The sequence below is a fragment of the Trichechus manatus genome, unplaced genomic scaffold (genome assembly GCF_000243295.1).
Source record: "Trichechus manatus latirostris isolate Lorelei unplaced genomic scaffold, TriManLat1.0 scaffold00112, whole genome shotgun sequence".
In the NCBI taxonomy this organism is placed as follows: Eukaryota; Metazoa; Chordata; class Mammalia; order Sirenia; family Trichechidae; genus Trichechus; species Trichechus manatus.
In genome coordinates, this window is record NW_004444048.1 from 5110232 (window position 1) to 5131146 (window position 20915).

At 40.4% G+C, this 20915-nt stretch overlaps 1 protein-coding gene across 7 annotated transcripts in view; it reads right to left on the minus strand.

The window, feature by feature from the left end:
- Positions 1-4810, minus strand: part of TM7SF3 (transmembrane 7 superfamily member 3) — a 41408-nt gene extending 36598 nt beyond the window's left edge. For 2 of the 7 annotated variants that reach the window (XM_023738042.1, XM_023738039.1), the window contains exons 1-2: positions 4526-4810; positions 2275-2347 (exon numbers count right to left, since the gene is read on the minus strand). Coding sequence is in view for 2 of the 7 variants with exons in the window: in XM_023738040.1 (XP_023593808.1) it covers positions 4526-4616 (91 nt within the window). In the remaining 5 variants the exon portion in view is untranslated. Of the gene's footprint in view, positions 1-2274; positions 4482-4525 lie in introns of those variants that run through there. The other 5 variants (XM_023738040.1, XM_004383625.2, XM_023738038.1 and 2 more) reach the window with 4 other exon arrangements.
- Positions 4811-20915: the final 16105 nt, after the last annotated feature.

Here is a 20915-nt window from a genome sequence, read left to right on the forward strand (position 1 = left end):
AGGCAGGAGGGGACAGGAAAGCTGGTAATAGGGAACCCAAGGTTGAGAAGGGACAGTGTTGACATATTGTGGGGTTGTTAACCATTGTCATAAAACAATATGTACTGTTTAATGAGAAACTATCTGTTCTGTAAACCTTCATCTAAAGTACAAAAAAGAAAAAGAAAAAAAATACTCATGGCATAGTTAAATGGATATTAACTACTACATTAATAAATATTAATCTACTATTAAAAAAAGACCGTAGGCATACAGCAAATTACATAAAGTTTACACACCCGTGAAACCATCAACTAGGTCAAGAAAGCATTCTAGCATCTCAGACTTCCTCAGTCACTACCTCTTCCCTCCACCCCAGAGGTAACCATGTTCCTAACTTCTAACACCACAGACAGGCTTTCCCTGCTTTTGAAATTTAATTAATAAAACCAGATAGCATGAGTTTATTTCTCTGGGTCTCAGTTCTCACATGGTAAAATGGAGGTGACTATGCTATGTACTTCACTTGGTTGCTGTAAGGATCAAACAAATAGGAAAGAATTTTAATAGCACCCCAATGCTACACAATAAAATATCATTATTAACATCTATTATCCTTCCAATGCTTCAGAGGCTCATCTCCGTATTTTAAAAAAAAAAAAAAAAAGGCAAGATATTCACTACATTCATTATTGTTGTTAGGTGCTGTCAAGTCAATTTCTGACTCATAGCAACCCCATGTGTTACAGAGTAGAACTGCCCCATAGGATTTTCTTGGCTATAATCTTTAGGGGAGCAGATCACCAGGTCTTTCTCCCATAGAGTGGCTAGGTGGGTTTGAACCTTCAACCTTTCAGTTAGCAGCCAAGCACTTAACTGTTGCACCACCAGGACTCCTTACGGCCCTTCAAAAAAACTAGTGGGAAAAGGGAAGAGAGACACTCACAGAAATGCCTGGCACATGATAAGCATAAAATTGAGGAAGAGATTTCCATAGACATGACAGTGAAAAATACTGAAAGTTGTAGTCAAAACAACTATAACAGTACAGTCTGGCAGAAATAGCATTTAATTTCTACTCACAAAAACAGATTTGGCAATGGAAGGCACATACCCAAAACATACCCTGAAGAAGTTAATAGGAACTGAAGCTGCAGTGCAGTGAATTACTTAATATGGCCCTTCTAGCCATACTCTTTGTAACTCCCACCAAATGATTGGGTAGGACTACGCAAATGAGGTGCCTGTGGTCCATCAAGGAGATTGGATAGCTTGCTAATAATGTAAATAAGGTGCATGGAACCCTTGTGGGAGTGGGGCCGTGCAAATAAGGTCTGTGGAACACTAATAAGGGGATTGGTCAGATTTGCCATCACACTATGCTTAAAGGGAGAGAGAGCAAGGAGCTATAACATAGAAGACAGCAAGAGACGGCGGTGCAAGACGGCAGGAACCAGGAGACTGGTACAAGGTGCCTTCGGTGGGGCCTGCCAACCTGTGAAGCTAGGAGGTGTAACACTTGCCCAAGAAGGCCCCCAACAGGGCCCGGCAGCAGAGGACGAGAAGGACGAGAAGCTGTCCTGGTCAAAGAACTGCATCCTGAGTTGTTATGCCTGTTGCTTCCAAGTTGATCCTGATCCCGAATTGTGCACTGTTACTTCCCTAGTAAACCACTTAACTAGGTATGGCTCTTTAGTTCTGTGAGACATCGCATCGAATTATGGAACCCAAAAACAGGAGGGAGAGTACTGAGGGGAGGGTAGTAGTTGATGTTAGAGATGATGGAATGGTGCAGCAGTTTGGAAAAGTTGGATATGTGGGACATCTTTAACCTCCGCCTCATAGGAACCAGCTTTGTGCTGATCCTTATAAAAGAAATTATTCATTTAAAACCTCACCTCCAAGTCATCTGGAAAAGGATTTCATTAGAAACATTTTATGAGGCATAATTAGATCTTATGACTTTGGGTGTAGGAGGAAAAAAGACAGCACATCAAATGGTATTAAAGGCCAAATAGCAAACATCAAGACCAAGCCCTTACACACGCTGTAGCTTCCCTCTAAAAAGCAGTGGTTCTCCTTTTTCTACCAAAATTATTTTTTGCCATCTGACCCACAGTAAGGTACTCTCTTCTATTTTTCAGACTTACTTTTTCCTTCCAATAATTCTATTCTAAAAAGAGTCCAATCCCAATCTTTTCCTTTTTCTGCCCCAATCAGATCCTAACCTTGCAACCTTAAAAATCTTCGATTGTTTCTTTCTTACTATTTAACTAAAAATTATCTGAAATTTACCTCCATTGTTTAAGCTTCAGTGCAGTAACCAAATTCTAGAAGAGATGTGTCCTAGCTTGGTCTTCATAATCTTCTTCAGAGGAAATATTAAAAATAAAAATGATTTAGCTACTTGAGCTGACCAGCATTCAACTGCCCCTCCCAATTTCTCATTTTTATCTTACGAATTTTCGTTAGCCCTAAAAGCTGAAAGGAAACACAAAAATGAACACACTACTTTCCACATACTTTAGAGAGAAGGAGATCATTTGCAATTAACTACACAAGTGGCCTGGTACCTTACTTAAAGGACTATCAATAGCACAAACATTAGAAGGTCAAAATAACAATCTGCCCTACTCCAATTACTATGTAATTCCACGTAAGTTACTGGACATGAATCTAAAACAACAAAAGGTGATAAGGATAGCAGAGAACTGTGACTTCAAAAGAAGGGAAAACTTTAAATGTCCAGTTCATCTCCTTTGAGCTGCTGGTCACAGAAAGCACTTTCCTCAGACATTCTAGGAACTTGATCTGCCATCAATGAATCATTTAGCTTTCAAGCCACTACTCAAATTGTGCAAGTTACCTTATCCTGCTAAGGATGAGAGAATTCTCCTGAATTATAACAGTTACTCAATCCTTCAGTCTGTATAGTTATCAGAATCCTCAAATCAGCAACCCAGCAATTTCCCAGGAGGATGATGCAAGTTTTGAACGAAACCTTTCTTAATCTCCCTACTGATTTTTATCTTTTAGATGTGGAGGATATCAGCTTTTTAATCACACAGTAGTTACATACGTTCCCACACGTCGTCCCTCTCCTGCACAGAGCAATATTAACACAAGGCAAAAAGAATAACCCTGCAGAGGAAATACCAGTGCTGTAATCACAGAAAAGAGGTGAGAAATAGTACCTAAAAAAATTTAATTTCTCAAATTATGACTTAGATTTCTCAACTTTTGTGTAAAATTTTCCAGATGTTATTGAATACTAAAGCATCAAACTAAAAATAAAAAGATCTGCATCCCAGCCCTTGTGGTTCAGGGATTGCCCAGATCAGCTACAAATTCAGTCTCTCAAATTCTTAACCTGTTAAAATGAGACAGCATCTCTTCTACCTCCCTCACGAGGCTTTTCTGAGGAATGAGAACTCACATACTAAGTGTGAAGTATAAAGCACCATATTATGCACAATATTCTTACTGGAGGGCAGCTTTGTTGAAGTAGAAGGGCCATGACATTTGCAGGGAGATATATCTGGGCTTCAGATCCTGCCCATGCCCCTATTAGCAGTTCGCTTGTGTAATGAACATCTTCCGCTTCAGCCTCTGCCAGGTGAGGACAACAATTATCTCGGAGACTTGTGAGGATTAAACAACACTGCACACAAAAAGTACCTGGCACTCAGAGCAGGCAGTGAAATGTTCACTCCTTATTATAAACAAGGCTTTTTTTTCTTTTTCCCTGAAAAAATATAACTTCCCTTTTCACCCTTTAACTATGCAAAGATTCTAGGGTTCAGTTTGCACAAGAGCTTTTCAAAGATAAGCATTTAGAGACACAATCGCATTATTCAGAAAATACTACTTTGGAACTGCAACTAGTCTCAGGCTCAAAACAAAACTGAAAATGTGTTTACCCTCAGAGAAAAGCACATGATTATAGGTATACACAATTAATGCTTTCACATTTTATATTAACAAACCACTATCTGTTGCTAAAACCCATGCACCAAGCACATGACCTACGATCTGAAGTCTCATTCTGGGTTCACTCTTCCTCTCGAACGCTACAGAACACAACCAATTTGAAAAGCACCTAGATTCTGGAGTGTAAAATCCGCTGCTGCTTGGAAAGCCACTAATCATAAACGGTTGAATTCTGCACCAAGCCTTGCTGTCCAGAGGCTCAGATATGCCACTTGAGAGCAAAGGGGCGCTTTCGTGTGTTACATTAAAGCTACAAACATGGCTTCCCCCAAAGGGAGATAACCGTGTGTCTGAAAAAGACAGCTCTTTATCTCATTTCACCAGACTAAATTGGGAGGTTGACAGTAAGGCCTCCTTAGCGATGGGAGTCTCCTGCTGCAGGAAAGGACCCTGGCCCATTCGTATAGGTGCTGAAGTTACCACCCAGCGTCAAACATAGCCCCCTGGCACCACCTCTCTTCCTAAAACAGACCCCTGGGCGGATTTTGACCTTGCAAGACCCTTGGAAACGCAAAAGTAACTTTGGGTTGCAGAAGCGTAGCGTCCCCGACCTTACCCTCACTGGAGTTCCCAACCGTCTCGGTTGGTCCAGCCACCCCCTGTTCCAAGGCAAGCACCGCAAGGACCAGCAGCCGAAGGAGCTCCATAGCAGCCCCGGCTGAAGCAGTCAAACCAAAGGGTCCGGGAGGGGCGCGGAAGGGCGCGCCGGGGCCCCGCTGCCTGGTCTGCGCTAACCCGGGGCGCTCGCGCCAGGTGACATCGCGCGCCAGGTGCTAACGCCGCACACCTGCAGCCCCACAGTCGCTAGCGCGCGGCCCCGGCCTCAATCCCACACGCCAGCAAGAGGCTTCCTCTTCCGGCAATTAACCCCGGAGCCTTCCCCGCGCCACCCCCTAGACCCCTTTTACGTAACCGCGACGGATCCCCGGGAGGGGGCGGTGCCAGAGGCGTTTACAAGCTGCGCGCCTCCTGCCGGCGCGCGGCGGGCTCGCGGCTGGGGGCCGGCGGTGGGGCTTACGGGGGTCCCATCGTGGGGGTCACAAGAGACCCCGGGAAGTTTTTGTGGTTTAACGCGTACTCTTCGTTCTTGTATCTTTCCCACTTACGAAACCACCGTTACGGTAAAAAATAACTTTCTGTTGCGGCGTAACGTCTCCAGACCCCTGTTCCCGTGTATAACCGTCCTTTGCAAAAAAAGAGGAATCTCCTGGCTGCCTTTAACTCGCTGTCTTCAAGATGGGCGCAGAAGGTATTTTTTTCGCAAGAACGATTCAAGCTTGTTTCCCACAGTAGCAACTGATTTAGCTGCTAAAGCTAACGTTACAAGAAAATGGCAGGGCAATGCTGCGCTAGTGAAGGGCACCAGATTAAAAAATGAAGTTTCATTCTCGCTCAGAAATATCCTCGAAGACTCGCGAGCTTACTTTGAACTTCCCTCTCTCAAATCTTATACCTGAGTGCTACTTAAAGAGACAATAGTCCATGTGATAGATGGGTCATGACATAATTGTGACATTATATTTATAAAATCAAAATCCTTTGGAGAAGATTGCCCTACTTCTTCCTGTCCTTTTATTTTTCATTTATATATCTTAATGGCTACTATATTTTTAAAATCACATATTTAGTTAATTCACTACTAAAAGTCTATAATAATCACAATAATGTTAAAGGCATGACTCCTTTCCTATTCTCCCACTTCCTGGTCCAAATTTTCACACCTTTCGTAGGTCTGTCTATAGTGTCTATTCACTCTTTCACATGCCCCCATTCCTATAACCCTCAGTAGATGAGATCCCAGGAAGATGATCGGAGTGATTATGATAAGGGTAGCATGTGAATCAGTGGACAGATAGTCAATAAATTGTGTCCTGAAAACTGGTTAGGTTCTTTGTATTAGGTAGTGGATATTAGACTCTATCCCACAGTATATATCATAATAAAATCCCCAAGTAATAAAACCATAATAAAGTTAGGGGAAAAAAATACATGGTGTTTTACAGACCTGATCTCAGAACGGAAGGAACTTTCTAAGCTCAAAAGCAAAGGAAGAAACCATAAAGGCTTCTTTATGGCTACATAAAAATTTAATTGTATGAAAGTCAAAAATACCATAAACAAAATGAAAAGGCAAATTGATGACTAGAAAATAAATATTAGCAAAGGACATGAATAGAAATTTCACACACGAAAAAGAAAAGTATAAATGGCTAATAAAAACATTCTAAAAATTCAATCTCACTAGTAACAACAACAAAAAAAAAACAAATTAAGAAACTAAGATGTAAAGATTCATCCAGTGTAGATGAAAGAGCTGGGAAGTCGGCATTCTCAGATAGGGAAAGTGAGACTGTAACCTGACACTACTTTTGTAATTTGATAACTTGCATCAAAAATCTTACAAATTTTTATACTGTTGGTATAAAAATTTTACTTTTAGGTTTAAGTATATAATTACATGTACATACAATAATTACTGTATAAAACTATTTAATAGATGTTTTTATAATAGCAAAGAAATCTAAAACACCCTAAATGCCCAGCAATAAGGAATTAAAAAACCTATGACATACCCATAGGCTAGAATACTGTGCAGCCCTTCAAAAATCATGTTTTAGAAAGCAACTGATTGATCTTGAAAGTGTTAATGAAAAGTCGAGTTACAGAGCAATAAATATATATAGTGTGAGCCTTCTTTTCTTTTTTAATATGCGTTCATGTTTATATGCATAGGAAGAAAGATTGAAAAAACATATATTAAAATGTTTAAAATAGTTGTCTCCAGGTAGTTGAATTAAGAATTATTTTCTTTGCACATTTTTGCAGTTTCTAAAAATTTGACATTGTATGTGTATTGCTTTTGAATAAGAAAAGTATGTTTCAAAAGATATGTACAGTTTTAAAGGTTGTCTTGTAAAAGCATTCAGGATAAAGTCCATCTTCCCAAGAATGACACGTAATGCCTTTCATGATGTAGCCCCTGCCTCTCTCTCCAGGTTCTTGCTGCAACTCAACTCAAACCTCTCTATCCTGGCCACACTGAATTAATTTCAGTGGGTGGGTGAATTAGAAAACCCCCAAAAAACCAAACCCATTGCCGTCCAGTGATTCAGACTCATATCTACCCTATAGGACAGAGTAGAACTGCCCAATAGAGTTTCCAAGGCTGTAATCTTTACAGAAGCAGGCTGCCACATCTTGCTCCCACGGAGTGGCTGGTGGGTTCCAACTGCCAGTCTTTCAATCAGCAGCCCAAAGCTTAACCACTGCACCACCAGGGGGTGAATTAGAGTCATGTAAGAGTAATTACACCTCTAGGCTAAGCGCAATAATAGAAGACAGGAACAATTGTGTTAAAGATTGGGAACAATCAACTTACTCTCAGGGTTCAGGAAAGGTTTTACAACGTGAGGTGTTTAAAGTAAGACTTGAGGGCTGAGTATAGACAATGACCAAGGGAGCAAAGTGGAGGTGAATATGGAGAAAGCATTTCAGGCAAGGAAGAGAGAATTATATGCATCTTGTATCGTGCATAGAAGTGTGAAACAGCCAAGCCTGTTTAGGAAATTGCAAGGAGTCTGATACAGCAAATGCTTATTTATATTATCTCAGCCCAGTGCTTGGAACATTTTAGATGTTTAATAAATTGTAACTAGCTAAGTAATAAAGGTAGTTAAAGTCTAGACTGTCGAGTTAAAAAATTATTAAAGATATATTCTTAAAAAAAAAATAGCACAGGTTTAAAAAAAACTCATCAAAGTACTTACCACAGGTTGGCTGTGAGTTGATGATTGCCAAAACTGGATGATGGGTACCTGAGGGTTCACTATACTATCTTCTCTACTTTTGTGTACATTTGAAACTTCCAATAATATAAAGTTTAAAAGAGAGTACTTACCACAACTATGTGATTAACAAATATAAGATATATAACACTTATTTTTTTTCTCTTCAAACCACATAATCCAGATGGGGAGGCAAGAGAAGGTTATGAACATTTAATAGCAATACAAGACAACATATGAAAAATTGTCAAGATCAGTGGTGCAGTCAATATGGAAGGGAGAAAGGAGAGCGTCATGTGGCCTCTAGTAATTCATGAAGTTTACGCGAAACAGGTAGAACTTGAAAAGGTAGAAAAAACTGTTGCCATCAAGTCAATTCCGACTCATAGCGACCCTCCGGGACAGAGTAGAACTGCCTCATAGAGTTTCCGAGGAGCACCTGATGGATTCGAACTGCCAACTTTTTGGACAGTACTCTTAACAACTATGCCACCAGGGTTTCCTGAAAAGGTAGAGTATGAATTAAATAACAGGAAAGAAATTGTTTTGAGAAGGGTGAAGTGTGAGGAAAAAGTAGTTCTCAACTGGGGCAATTTTGCCCCCCAGGGGACATCTGGTAATGTCTGGAGATATTTTTGGTCGTCATAACTGGGGGCAGGGGTGCTACTGGCATCTCATGAGTAGAGGATAGGGATGCTGCTAAGAATCCTACAAGGAGCAAAACAGTACCCCACAACGAAGATTTGTCCAGCCTAAAATGTTGATAATGCCACTGCTGAGAAATCTTGAGGTCGAAACCTAAGACTGTATTTGATCATCCAGGTTAGATCCCGGTTATTTCCTGGAGTCCATGGCTTCAAGGGATTCATAAACGCCTTAAAACTGTATGCAAAATTTTGACAGTCTGGTCTAGAGAAAGTTTTCATCACTTTTATCTGATTTTTCAAGGGGTACATGGCCTAAAAAAGGTTTAAGAAGCCAAAGAAAGCCAAGGGTTAAGGGACTGTGGCTAAAGCAGAGGATTATTTCACACTTGGAGGGAGGGCTGGAACTGTTTGCGGGAACCCAATTTTAATGAACCATGGAAACCAGAGGCTGGACTTCAGCTTGAGGTATCTATCTGGGGAGCTACTGGAAACTTAGGGAGCATTGGAGGCGCAGTGTTTAAGAGCTCGGCTGCTAACCAAAAGTCAGCGGTTCAAACCCATCAGAGATTATGCAGGAGACCTGGTGATCTGTTCTGTAAAGATTATAGTCTCGGAAACCCTCTGGGGGCAGTTCTACTCTGTCCTATAGGGTCAGTATGAGTCAGACACAACAACAAATAAAAATCTATGACCATGATAATGACAGGTGTGATGAGCAACTCTTTTGAACAAGCCAAGCAGCCATGGTTTTCTCGCTTCTCTCCCAGGTAACCTCTTTAGGCCTCAGAACAAACCACCACTCGCACTGAGGTCTGATCTTTATTAGCAAATTAAAAAGATACAATTCTGGGCTAACCACACCCTCTCCTCAGAAAGTCACTGTGGGTGCATAGGTGTCGGGGAGGGTGGACGATGCAGTAGGATGTTTGTAAGCAAGGTTAAAAAGATGCAATTAGTCACTTAGGCTGGGGGTATAAAATAGCTGGGAGAGGAAGTTTTCTTAGCCTTCTCAGCTATGGTGCTGGTAGACTACACATGTAATTCTTTTGTTGTTGTTAGGTTCTGTCTAGTCAGTTGCAACTCATAGCGACCCTATGTACTACAGAACAAAACACAGCACCATCCTCACAATCATTGTTATGGTTAAGCCCATTGTTGCAACCACTGTGTCAATCCATCTTGTTGAGGGGCTTCCTCTTTTTTGCTGACCCCTCTACCAAGCATGATGTCCTTCTCCAGGGACTGATCCCTCCTGATAACATGTCCAAAGCATGCAAGACGTAGTCTCACCATCCTTGCTTCTAAGGAGCATTCTGGTTGTATTTCTTCCAAGACAGGATTTGTTCATTCTTTTGGCAGTCCATGGTATATTCAGTATTCTTCAACAATACCACAATTCAAAGGCGTCAGTTCTTCTTTGGTCTTCCTTATTCATCATCCACGTTTCGCATAGATATGAGGCGATTGAGAACACCATGGCTTGGCTCAGACACACCTTAGTCTTCAAGGTGACATCTTTGCTTTTCAACACTTAAAAGAGGTCTTTTGCAGCAGATTTGCCCCATGTAATATGTCTTTTGATCTCTTGACTGCTGCTTCCATGGGTGTTGATTGTGGATCCATATAAAACGAAATCCTTGACAACTTCAGTCTTCTCTCCATTTATCATGATGTTGCTTATTGGTCCAGTTGTGAGGATTTTTGTTTTCCTTATGTTAAAGTGTAATCCATACTGAAGGCTGTGGTCTTTGATCTTCATCAGTCCTCTTCATTTTCAGCAAGCAAGGTTGTGTCATCTGCATAACGCAGATTGTTAATGAGTCTTCCTCCAATCCTGATGCCCCATTCTTCTTCATATAGTCTAGCTTCTTGGATTATTTGCTCAGCATACAGATTGAATAGGTATGATGAAATGATACAACCCTGACACACACCTTTCCTGACTTTAAACCACGCAGTATCCCCTTGTTCTGTTCGAACAACTGCCTCTTAATCTATGTACAGATTCCTCACGAGCACAATTAAGTGTTCTGGAATTCCCATTCTTCCCAGTGTTATTCACAATTTGTTATGATCCACATAGTTGAATGCCTTTGCGTAGTCAATAAAACACAGGTAAACATCTTTCTGGCATTCTTTTCTTTCAGCCAGGATCCATCTGACATCAGCGACGATATCCCTGGTTCCACGTCCTCTTCTGAATCCAGCTTGAATTTCTGGCAGTTCCCTGTTGATATAGTGTTACAGCCGCTTTTGAATGACCTTCAGCAAAATTTTATATGCGTGTGATATTAATGATAGTTTGATAATTTCTGCATTTGGTTGGATCACCTTTCTTGGGAATAGGCATAAATATGGATCTCTTCCAGTCGGTTGGCCAGGTAGCTGTCTTCCAAATTTCTTGGCATAGATGAGTGAGCACTTCCAGCACTGCATCCATTTGTTGAAACATCTCAATTGGTATTCCATCAACTCCTAGAGCCTTGTTTTTTGCCAATGCCTTCTGTGCAGCTTGGACTTCTTCCTTCAGTACCATCAGTTCCTGATGATATACTACCTCCTGAGACAGTTGAATGAAGAGCAATTCTTTTTGATACAATGATCGGTATATTCCTTCCGTCTTCTTTTGATGCTTCCTGTGTTGTTTAATATTTTCCCTATAGAATTTTTCAATATTGCAACTTGAGGCTTGAATTTTTTCTTCAGTTCTTTCAGCTTGAGAAATTTCGAATGTGTTCTTCCCTTTTGGTTTTCTATCTCCAGGTCTTTGCACATGTCATTATAATACTTTACTATGTCTTCTCAAATCCCCCTTTGAAATCTTTGGTTCAGCTCTTTTACTTCATCATTTCTTCCTTTTGACTTAGCGAGTCAACGTTCAAGATCAAGTTTCAGAGTCTCTTCTGACATCCATTTTGATCTTTTCTTTCTTTTTAATGACCTCTTGCTTCCTTCATGTATGATGTCCTTGATGTCATTCCACAGTTCATCTAGTCTTTGGTCATGAGAGTTCAACGCGTGAAATCTATTCTTGAGATGGCCTCTAAAATCAGGTGGCATATACTAAAGGTCATACTTTGGCTCTCCTGGACTTGTTCTAATTTTCTTCAATTTCAACTTGAACTTGCATATGAGCAATTGATGATGTCTTCCACAGTTGGCTCCTAGCCTTGTTCTAACTGATGATATTGAGCTTTTCCATCATCTTTCTCCACAGATGTAGTCAATTTGATTCCTGTGTGTTCCATCTGGCAAGGTCCACATGTATAATCACCATTTATGTTGGTGAAAAAAGGTATTTACAATGAAGAAGTCATTGGTCTTACAAAATTTGTTTCTGTCACCAAGGCCATATTTTCCAATGACCGAGCCTTCTTTGTTTCCAACTTTCACCTCCCAATTACTGATAATTATCAATCCATCCTGATTGCATGCTTGAATAATTTCAGACTGCAGAAGTTGGTAAAAATCTTCAATTTCTTCATCTTTGGCCTTAGTGCTTGGTGTATAAATTTGAATAATAGTCATACTAAGGGGTCTTCCTAGTAGGCATATGGATATTTTCCTATCACTAACAGCATTGTACTTCATGATAGGTCTTGAAATGTTCTTTTTTTCTCAAGGATTTCGTTTTACTTGGACACACAATCAGTGCCCATGGAAGCAACAGTTAAGAAATCAAAAGACGCATTGCATTGGGCAAATCTGCTGCAAGAGACCTCTTTAAAGTGTTGAAAAGTAAAGATGTCACTTTAAGGACTAATATGCGCCTGACCAAAGCCATGGTGTTTTTAATTGCCTCATATGCATGCGAAAGCTGGGCAATGAATAAAGAAGACCAAAGAAGAATTGATGCCTTTTAATTATGGTGTTGCTGAAGAATATTGAATATATGACGGACTGTCAAAAGAATGAACACATCTGTCTTGGAAGAAGTACAGCCAGAGTGCTCCTTGGAAGCAAGGATGGTGAGACTTAGTCACACATACTTTGGACATGTTATCAGGAGGGATCAATCCCTGGAGAAGGACATCGTGCTTGGTAAAGTAGAGGGTCAGTAAAAAAGAAGACCTTCGGTGGCTGCAACAATGGACTCAAGCATAGCAACGATCATGAGGATGGTGCAGGAGCGGGCAGCGATTCGTTGTGTTGTACATAGGGTTGCTATGAGTCGGAACCCACTGGATGGCACCTAGTAACAACAACATATGCATGCCAAAGCTGGATGATGAATAAGGAAGACCGAAGAAGGATTGACGCCTTTGAATTGTGGTATTGGCAAAGAATATTGAATACACCGTAGACTGCCAAAAGAATGAACAAATCCTGTCTTGAAAGAAGTACAACCAGAATGCTCCTTAGAAGCAAGGATGGTGAGACTATGTCTCACATGCTTTAGGCATGTTATCAGGAGGGATCAGTCCCTGGAGAAGGACATCATGCTTGATAAAGTAGCGGGTCAGCAAAAAAGAGGAAGCCCCTCAATGAGATGGATTGACACAGTGGTTGCAACAATAGGCTTAACCATAACAATGATTGTGAGAATGGCGCAGGACTGAGCAGTGTTTCCTTCTGTTGTATATAGGGTCACTAAGAGTTGGAACTGACTCGACAGTATCTAACAACAACAACCTTAATGTGGTGTATTACATTGATTGATTTTCCTATGTTGAACCACCCTTGCATTCCTTGGATAAATCCCACTTGGTCATAATGTGCAGTCCTTTTAAGATACTATTGGATTGTGATTGCTAATATTTTGTTTAGGATGTTTGCATTTATATTCTGTAGTTTTCTTGTGGTGTCTCTATCTGACTTTGGTATCAGGATAATGCTGGCCTCATAGAATAAATTAAGAAGTGTTTCCTCCTATTCGACACTTTGGAGGAGTTTGAGAAGGGTTAGTGTTAATTCTTCTTTAAAATTTTTTGTAGAATTTACCAATGAAGCCGTCTGGTCTTGAACTTTTCTTTGCTGGGGGATTTTTGATTACTGATTCAATCACTTTATATATTTATAGGTTTGTTGAGATTTTCTATTTCTTCTTGAGTCAATATAGGTAGTTCCTGTATTCCCAGGAATTAGTTCATCTAGGTTATCTAATTTGTTGACATATAATTTTATAATCCTTTTTGTTTTGTAGAGTTGGTAGTAATGTCCCCACATTCATCTCTGATTTAGTTCATTGAATCTTCTCTTTCTTTCCTTGTCAGTCTAGCTAAAGTTCTGTGGATTTTATTGATCTTTTTTTAAAAAAAAAAAAAAAAACTTTTGGTTTCATTGAATTTTTCTATTGTTTTTCTATTGTCTATTTCATGTATCTCTGCTCTAATCTTTACTATTTCCTTCCTTCTGGTAACTTTGGGCTTAGTTTGCTCTTCTTTTTTGTAGTTCCTCAAGGTGTAAAGTTAGATTATTGATTTGAGACCTTTCTACTTTTCAAATACAAGCTTTACAGCAATAAATTTCCCTCTGAGCACTGCCTTCACCGCATCCCACATGTTTTGGTATGTTGTGGTATCTTAGGCTGGGTTCTCTAGAGAAGCAAAACCAGTAAAGCATATAAATATATATACAGAGAGATTTATATCAAGGAAACAGCTCACGTGATCATAGAGACTAGAACATCCTAAGTCCATGTATCATGGGAGAGGCCTCTTCCAATTCACACAGCCGCAGAAGCTGGTGAGCCCAAGATCGGCAAGTCGGAGAGCAGAGCTCCCGCTTACAGGCTGTGAAGGTCGACGAATTCCAAGATCAGCAGGCGAGACCATAAGGTTTCTCCTGATTCACGTAGCTGCAGGGGCTGGCAAACCTAAGATCAGCAGGTCAGAGAGCAGGGCTCCACTCACAGGCTGTGAAGACTGACGAATCCCAAGTTTGGCAGATAAGCTGACAGCTTAAGTCCCAAAAACTGGAGATGAGACAACAGGAGGCAGCCACAGGATCCAGAGAGAGCAAAAAGCCAGAATGTCTGCTTATATTCAGATGCAGGCCACACCCCCAAGGAGATTCCCTTTCCTCTGATTGGCTACTCACAGTATATTCAATCATGGGAGTGATCACATTAAAACATGGAGAATCATGGCCCAGCCAAGTTGACACACAATCTTAACCATCACATCATGAGAGATATTGGTCCATAGTTTTCTTTTTTTCTGGTGTCTTTGCCTGGTTTTGGTATCAGGGTTATGCTGGCTTCACAGAATGAATTTGGATGTATCCCTTCCTTTTCTATGTTCTGAAATAGTTTGAGTAGTACTTGTATAAGTTCTCTGAATGTTTGGGAGAATTCTCCAGTGCCAGGGCTTTTTTTGGGGGAGTTTTTTTTTTTTTTATTACCTTTTCAATGTCTTGTTAGTATGAGTAGGTAGTGTGTTTCTAGAAATTTGTCCATTTCCTCTAGGTTTTCAAATTTGTTGGGGTATAGTTTTTCAGTTGGGTCTGTTGTAATGTCCCCCATTTCATTTCTTATTTGGGTTACTTGCATCCTCTCCTGTTTTTCTTTTGTCAGTTTTGCCACCGGTTTGTCAATGTTGTTGATCCCTTTGAAGAACCAACTTTTGGTTTTGTTGATTTTTTCTACCTTTTTTCTATTCTCTATTTATTTCTGCTCTGATCTTTATTATTTCCTTTCTTCTGGAGGCTGTGTGCTTCTTTTGCTCTTTTCTTTCTATTTGTTCAAGTTGTGTAACTAATAGTTTTGATTTTGTCCCTTCTTTTTTGATGTGTGCACCTATTGCTATAAATTGTCCTCTGAGGACTGCCTTTGCTGTGTCCCAAACATTTTGGTTTGATGTATTATCAATGTCATTTGACTCTAGGAATTTTTTGAGCCAATCTTTGATTTCTTCTATTACCCAGTGGTTTTTAAGCAGGCTGTTATTCAGTTTCAATGTATTTGATTTTTTTTTCCTTACTATTCCTGTTGTTAATTTCTACTTTGATGGCTTTGTAATCAGATAAAATACTTTGTATTATCTCAGTGTTTTGGATTTTATTAAGAGTTGCTCTGTGGCCTAAGATGTGGTCTATTCTGGAGAACGTTCCATGTGTGTTGGAAAAGAATGTACTTTCCAGCTGTTGGGTGGAGTGTTCTACATATTTCTATGAGGTCACGTTAGCTGATTGTGGCCTTTAGATCTTTGTTGAGTTTCTTTCTAGATGTTCTGTTCTTTACCAAGAGTGATGTGTTTAAGTCTCCTCCCATTACTGTGGAACTGTCAGTTTCTCTTTCAGTGCTGTTAAGAGTTTGTTTGATGTATTTTGGGCCCTGCCATTGGGTGTGTAGATATTTATTATGGCTATGTCTTCATGATGGATTGTCCCTTTAATCATTATATAATGCCCTTCTTTTTCTTTTATGGTGGATTTTGTTTTAAAGTCTATTTTATCTGAGATTAAGATTGCCACTCCTGCTCTGTTTAGGTAGCTGTTTGCTTGATATATTTTTTTCCATCCTTTGGTTTTTAATAAATTTATTTCTTTGTTTCTAAAGTGTGTCTCTTGTAGACAGCATATTGATAGATCCCTTTTTTTTTATCCATTCTGTCACTCTCTGTCTCTTTATGGGTGCATTTAGGCCATTTACATTCAGTGTAATCATCGATAGGTGTCAATATGCGTTTATTGCTGTCATTTTATAGTATTTTTTTTTTTGTGGAGCTGACGATTTCTTTGTTCCTCTTACTCTTCTGTGCTGAATTCCTTTTGTTTGTGGATTTTTTTTTCATTTCTTTCATTTTTGTAGATTTTGTGTTTTGTGAGACCTTATGTTTTTCTTCGTTATTTTGATGAGTAGGTTTGTTAACTTCATTTGTGGTTACCTTGAAATTTACCCTTACCTTCCTAGGTTTGAACCAGTCTATTTTTACTTGGTATTGCCTTGCCTTCCTCTCTGTTTGAAAGCTCTATACCTACACCATTTATTCTCTCTTTTATTGTTCTGATGTTGTTGTCTTTTAGTTTTGTCTTATCCTTGAGAGTTCATTACCTAGGTTGATATCTGGCTGATGCGGTCTTGCATCTTAGATTCAGGCTGTTGTCTGATGTTGCTGGTTCTCTAATGGAAGGACTCCTTTTAATAATTCTTGCTAGTTAGGTTTGATTTTTACCAAATTTCCCTTAATTTCTGTTTATCTGGAAATGTCCTAATTTCACTGTCATATTTGCGTGAGAGTTTTTCAGGATATATTATTCTTGGTTGGCAATTTTTTTCTTTCAAGATTTTATATATGCCATCCCATTGCCTTCTTGCCTGCATGATTTCTGCCAAGTAATCAGAATTTAATCTTATTGTTTCCCTTCTGTGACTTTTCATTTTTCTAAAGCTGCTCTCAGGAGTCTGTCTTTGGTTTTAGTGAGTGTGATTATGATATGCCTTGGTGATTTTCTTTTGTAGTCTATCCTATACGGGGTTCATTGAGCTTGCTTGGTCAGCTTTCATCTTTCATAATATTAGAAAAGCTTTCTGACAGCAGTTCTTGAATAATCCTTCTGGAACTTTGATCACTCCCAGATTTTTGCTTTTGATTATATCCCACATCGTTCTCAGGGTTTCTTCATTTTTCTTCATTCTTTTCTCTGATTTTTCCACAAAGTGGTTTACAAGGATTTGTCTTCAATTTTTCTGATCCTGTCTTCCATTGTTTCAAACCTGCTTCTCAAACCTTCATAATGACACTGTCCATTTCTGAAATCTTGTTGTTTATCTTTTGGATTTCTAATTGCTGTTTTTGCATGATTTCTAGTTGTGAGTTCATTTTGACATTTTGTTCCTGTATCATTTTCCTGAATTCTTCCATTTGTACATCTTTTCCATAATTTTGTCCATATTTTCCATGATTTTGTCTAATTTTTCCCCATTTTTTCCTGCTTTTTCCTTCATCTCTTGGATAGCCCTTTATATTAAAGATTTGAATTCCCTGTCAGGTAGTTCCAATGCCTTTTCTTCTGCTGAAAGGTCATCTGGTGTTTTATTTTGGACACCTACTGGAACCATCCTGATCTTTTCTTAAATATGTTTTGATATTGTCTGCTATCTTTGGGACATTTGTAATTACTTTCTTTGTTTATTGATTGTAGGTTTGTTTCATCCTGATTTTTTGTTTTACTTGCTTATGTCTGAGCAAGCAGGCAGTCTGGGTGTTCTTTGTTGTTTGCTTGTCGGTGGGCATGCTACTTCTCACTACTTTGTCCAATGGACAGGGATAGTCACTCAACTATGGCGCAGCGGGGGGGAGGGCTGGAATAGGTCGTTTGTGGCACATACTGGGGCTGACAGGGCAGGACTGGGGGGCAGTGCAGGGCAGGTTTCAGTAGACAGTTCCTGTGCTGCTCGCAGGTGCAATGCTCAGCACATGGTGCAGATAGGCAGGAAGGAGGGAGAGGATGTGATGTGTGGAGCTAAGTGGGTGTGGGAAAGAAGAAAAAGAGGAGAGAGAAACAGAAGCCAAAAAAAAAAAAAAAAGTGCTGAGGGAGCCTGCCATTAGAGTGGCATGGACCCGGGGAAGCTGTGTGCCAGTAGCTTTCTAGCCAGACAATGTGGCACAGCCCATCAAGAAGGGACAGATACAGCACACACAGCTAGGTGGGTGAGAGAAAGGAAAGGAAGGAAGGGAGAAAGAGACAAGAAATTAGATTTAAAAGAAAAAGAGAAAAAGGCACACATAGCTAGGTGGTTGGGGAAAAGGAAAGGAAAGAAGGTAGACAAGAAACCAAAAGAAAAAAAAAAAAGATGTTAGGTGGTTGGGGGAAGGAAAAGAAGGGAGGTAGAGAGAGACAAACTGAGAAAAAAGAAGGAAAAAAAATCCCCAAGGGAGTCCACCGGAAGCAGGTCCCCAGCTGAGTGGTGCTGCACAGCCTGTCAAGAAGGAGCAGAGATGGCGCACAGCACCAGGTGTTTGGGAGAAGGGTAAGGAAGGAAGGTAGAGACAAACAAGAAACTGAGAAAAGAAAAGAAGAGCAAAAAAAGAAATGCCCTGAGGGAGCCCAATGACGTGATGGCACACATCAGGAAAGGGGGTTCCTAGCTGAGTGGTGCTGCATAGCCCATCAAGAAGGAGCAGAGATGGCACATGGCACCAGGTGTCCAGGAGAAAGGAAAGGAAGGGAGGTAGAGAGAGACAAGAAACCGAGCAAAGAAAAAAATGCCCCAAGTGAGTGCTCTGGCTTGTTGGCGTAGACTGGGGAAGGGGCTGTCTGGCCAAGCGGTGCTGCACAGCCTGTTTAGAGGAGTAGAGATGGCACGCAAGCCATGTGTTCCATAGAAAGGAAAGAAGTGAGAGAAAAGAAGCCAAAAATAAACAACAACGGTAACAAAAAAATGGCACTAAAGGAGTCAGCCAGTGTGGGCGGGGCAAGTCCAAGTGGCAAGGAGCCGGTGTCTCCCCAGCCATGAGACTGTAGCTCGCCAGGAAGCGGCAGAGGAACAGCAGGGGGAAGAAGGGTAGAAGGTGGGAAAGCATATATTGCTGGTTTACCGGGTGCTCTGTCTCCTGCTGGGAGCTCCGTGAAGCTGCCTTCCAGTATTCCCTGTCCACGGTTCTTGGTGGCTGAGGGGTCTAAGATGGGATATCTGTGCCATATTAGCTGATAAGGGACCTCCACTCCGTAGCTCTCCTCACCCTCTGTTCTCTGCCAGTTTCTTATTCCACTCAGTGCTTGGTTGAGTTCTTTATCCCTTCATTTGACACTTAGGGTGCCAGGATTGACATTTGTCTCTGTTTTACTTAGTTTCTCAGGTCTTTGCTGTGGAGGGACAGCATGGTGCTTCTGTTTATATTGCCATGTTGGCTCCCTGGATCTTGAAATGTTCTTTTTGACGATGAATGCAATGCCATTCCTCTTCCAGTTGTCATTGCTGGCACAGCAGACCATATGACTGTCTGATTCAAAATGTCCAATACCAGTGCATTTCAGCTCACTAATGCCTATGATATCGATGTTTATGCACTCCATTTCATTTGTGACGATTTTCAAATTTCCTAGATTATACTTCATACATCCCACTTTCTGATTATTAACATGTTTGCAGCTATTTCTTCTCATTTTGAGTCATGACACATTAGCAAATGAAGGTCCCAAAAGCTTGACTCCATCCATGTCATTAAGGTCAACTCTACTTTGAGGAGGCAGCTCTTCCCCAGTTGTATTTTGAGTGCCTGAGGGCTCATCTTCTGGCACTACATCAGACAATGTTCTGCTGCTATTCATAAGGTTTTCACAGGCTAATTCTTTTCAGAAGCAGACCGCCAGGTCCTTCTTTCTAGTCTGTCTTAGTCTGGAAGCTCAGCTGAAATCTGTCTGCCATGGGTGACACTGCTGGTGGCATAGCTTCCATCATCACAGCAACATGGCACAAACTGGGGTGTGCAAGGAAGACATTTCTTCCCAGACCGCTTTTGAGGTGGGACTGCTCATGATGGAACTTTTCCTGTTGTATGCTGTCTGATTCCTTTAAGTAATAAAAGCTACTTTCTATGTGCTAATGTGTGTTCAGGCTCTGATCAGAAGGATGTGATGTTTATGGAGCAATCCATATTAGTTATCAGCGCCCTTTTTCTAATGGCTTCCTGGCTTCCTAGAAATTGAGTACAACCTGTGAGTACTACACAAATGCGGAGCATTGTCTTACAGTTATGGCGTGTTTGAGCAGGATGTGTTGTCCTACAACAGGATAGAAGCTGTATCATAATATGGGTTTTTTTTTTAAATAATATTTTATAGAGTTTTTGATGAAAATTTACACAGCAAGTTAGGTTCCCATTTGACAATTTCCACACAAATTGTTCAGTGACATTAGTTACATTTATCACAGTGTATCTAGAGAGAACACACTCTCTTCAGTTGTGTTCTGTTTGTCCATTTCTGGTACTCTATCCTTTATTTTGTGTGCCACTCTGCTATTTTGCTAACAGGCAATCTCGGGATAAGCTCAGTTCTGAGTTTAGAGAGTGTCTCAGGGCAATAGTCTCAGGGAGTTCTCTGCAGTTCCAGTTTGTCCGGCTTTTCTTTTTTTTAAATAAGAATTTGAGTTCTGCTCTGTATTTTTCTCCTATTCTATCCGGGACCAACTATTGTGACCCTGGTCAGAACAGTCAGTGGTGGTAGCCTGGCACCATCTAACTCTTCTGGTTTCTAGTTAGATGAGGTTGTGCCTCAGGTTGACTTGTTTCTTCTCTGAGCTTTTGGTTGCCTTCTTACTATTCTGCTCCTGGCGAGTACAGACCAGAGTTGTGTCTTGGGTGGCCGCTCAAAAGCTTTTAAATCCTCAGATACTACTCACCTCCCTAGGACATGGTTCATGTTTTTTTTTTTTAATTTTTTTATTGTACTTTAGATGAAGGTTTACAGAACAAATAGTTTCTCATTAAACAGTCAGTACACTTATTGTTTTATGACATTGGTTAAAAACCCCATGGCATATCAACACTCTCCCTTCTCTCCATTCTCGACCTTGAGAACTTTTTTTTTTTTTTGGTGAAAATATACATAGCCAAAGTTACACCATTT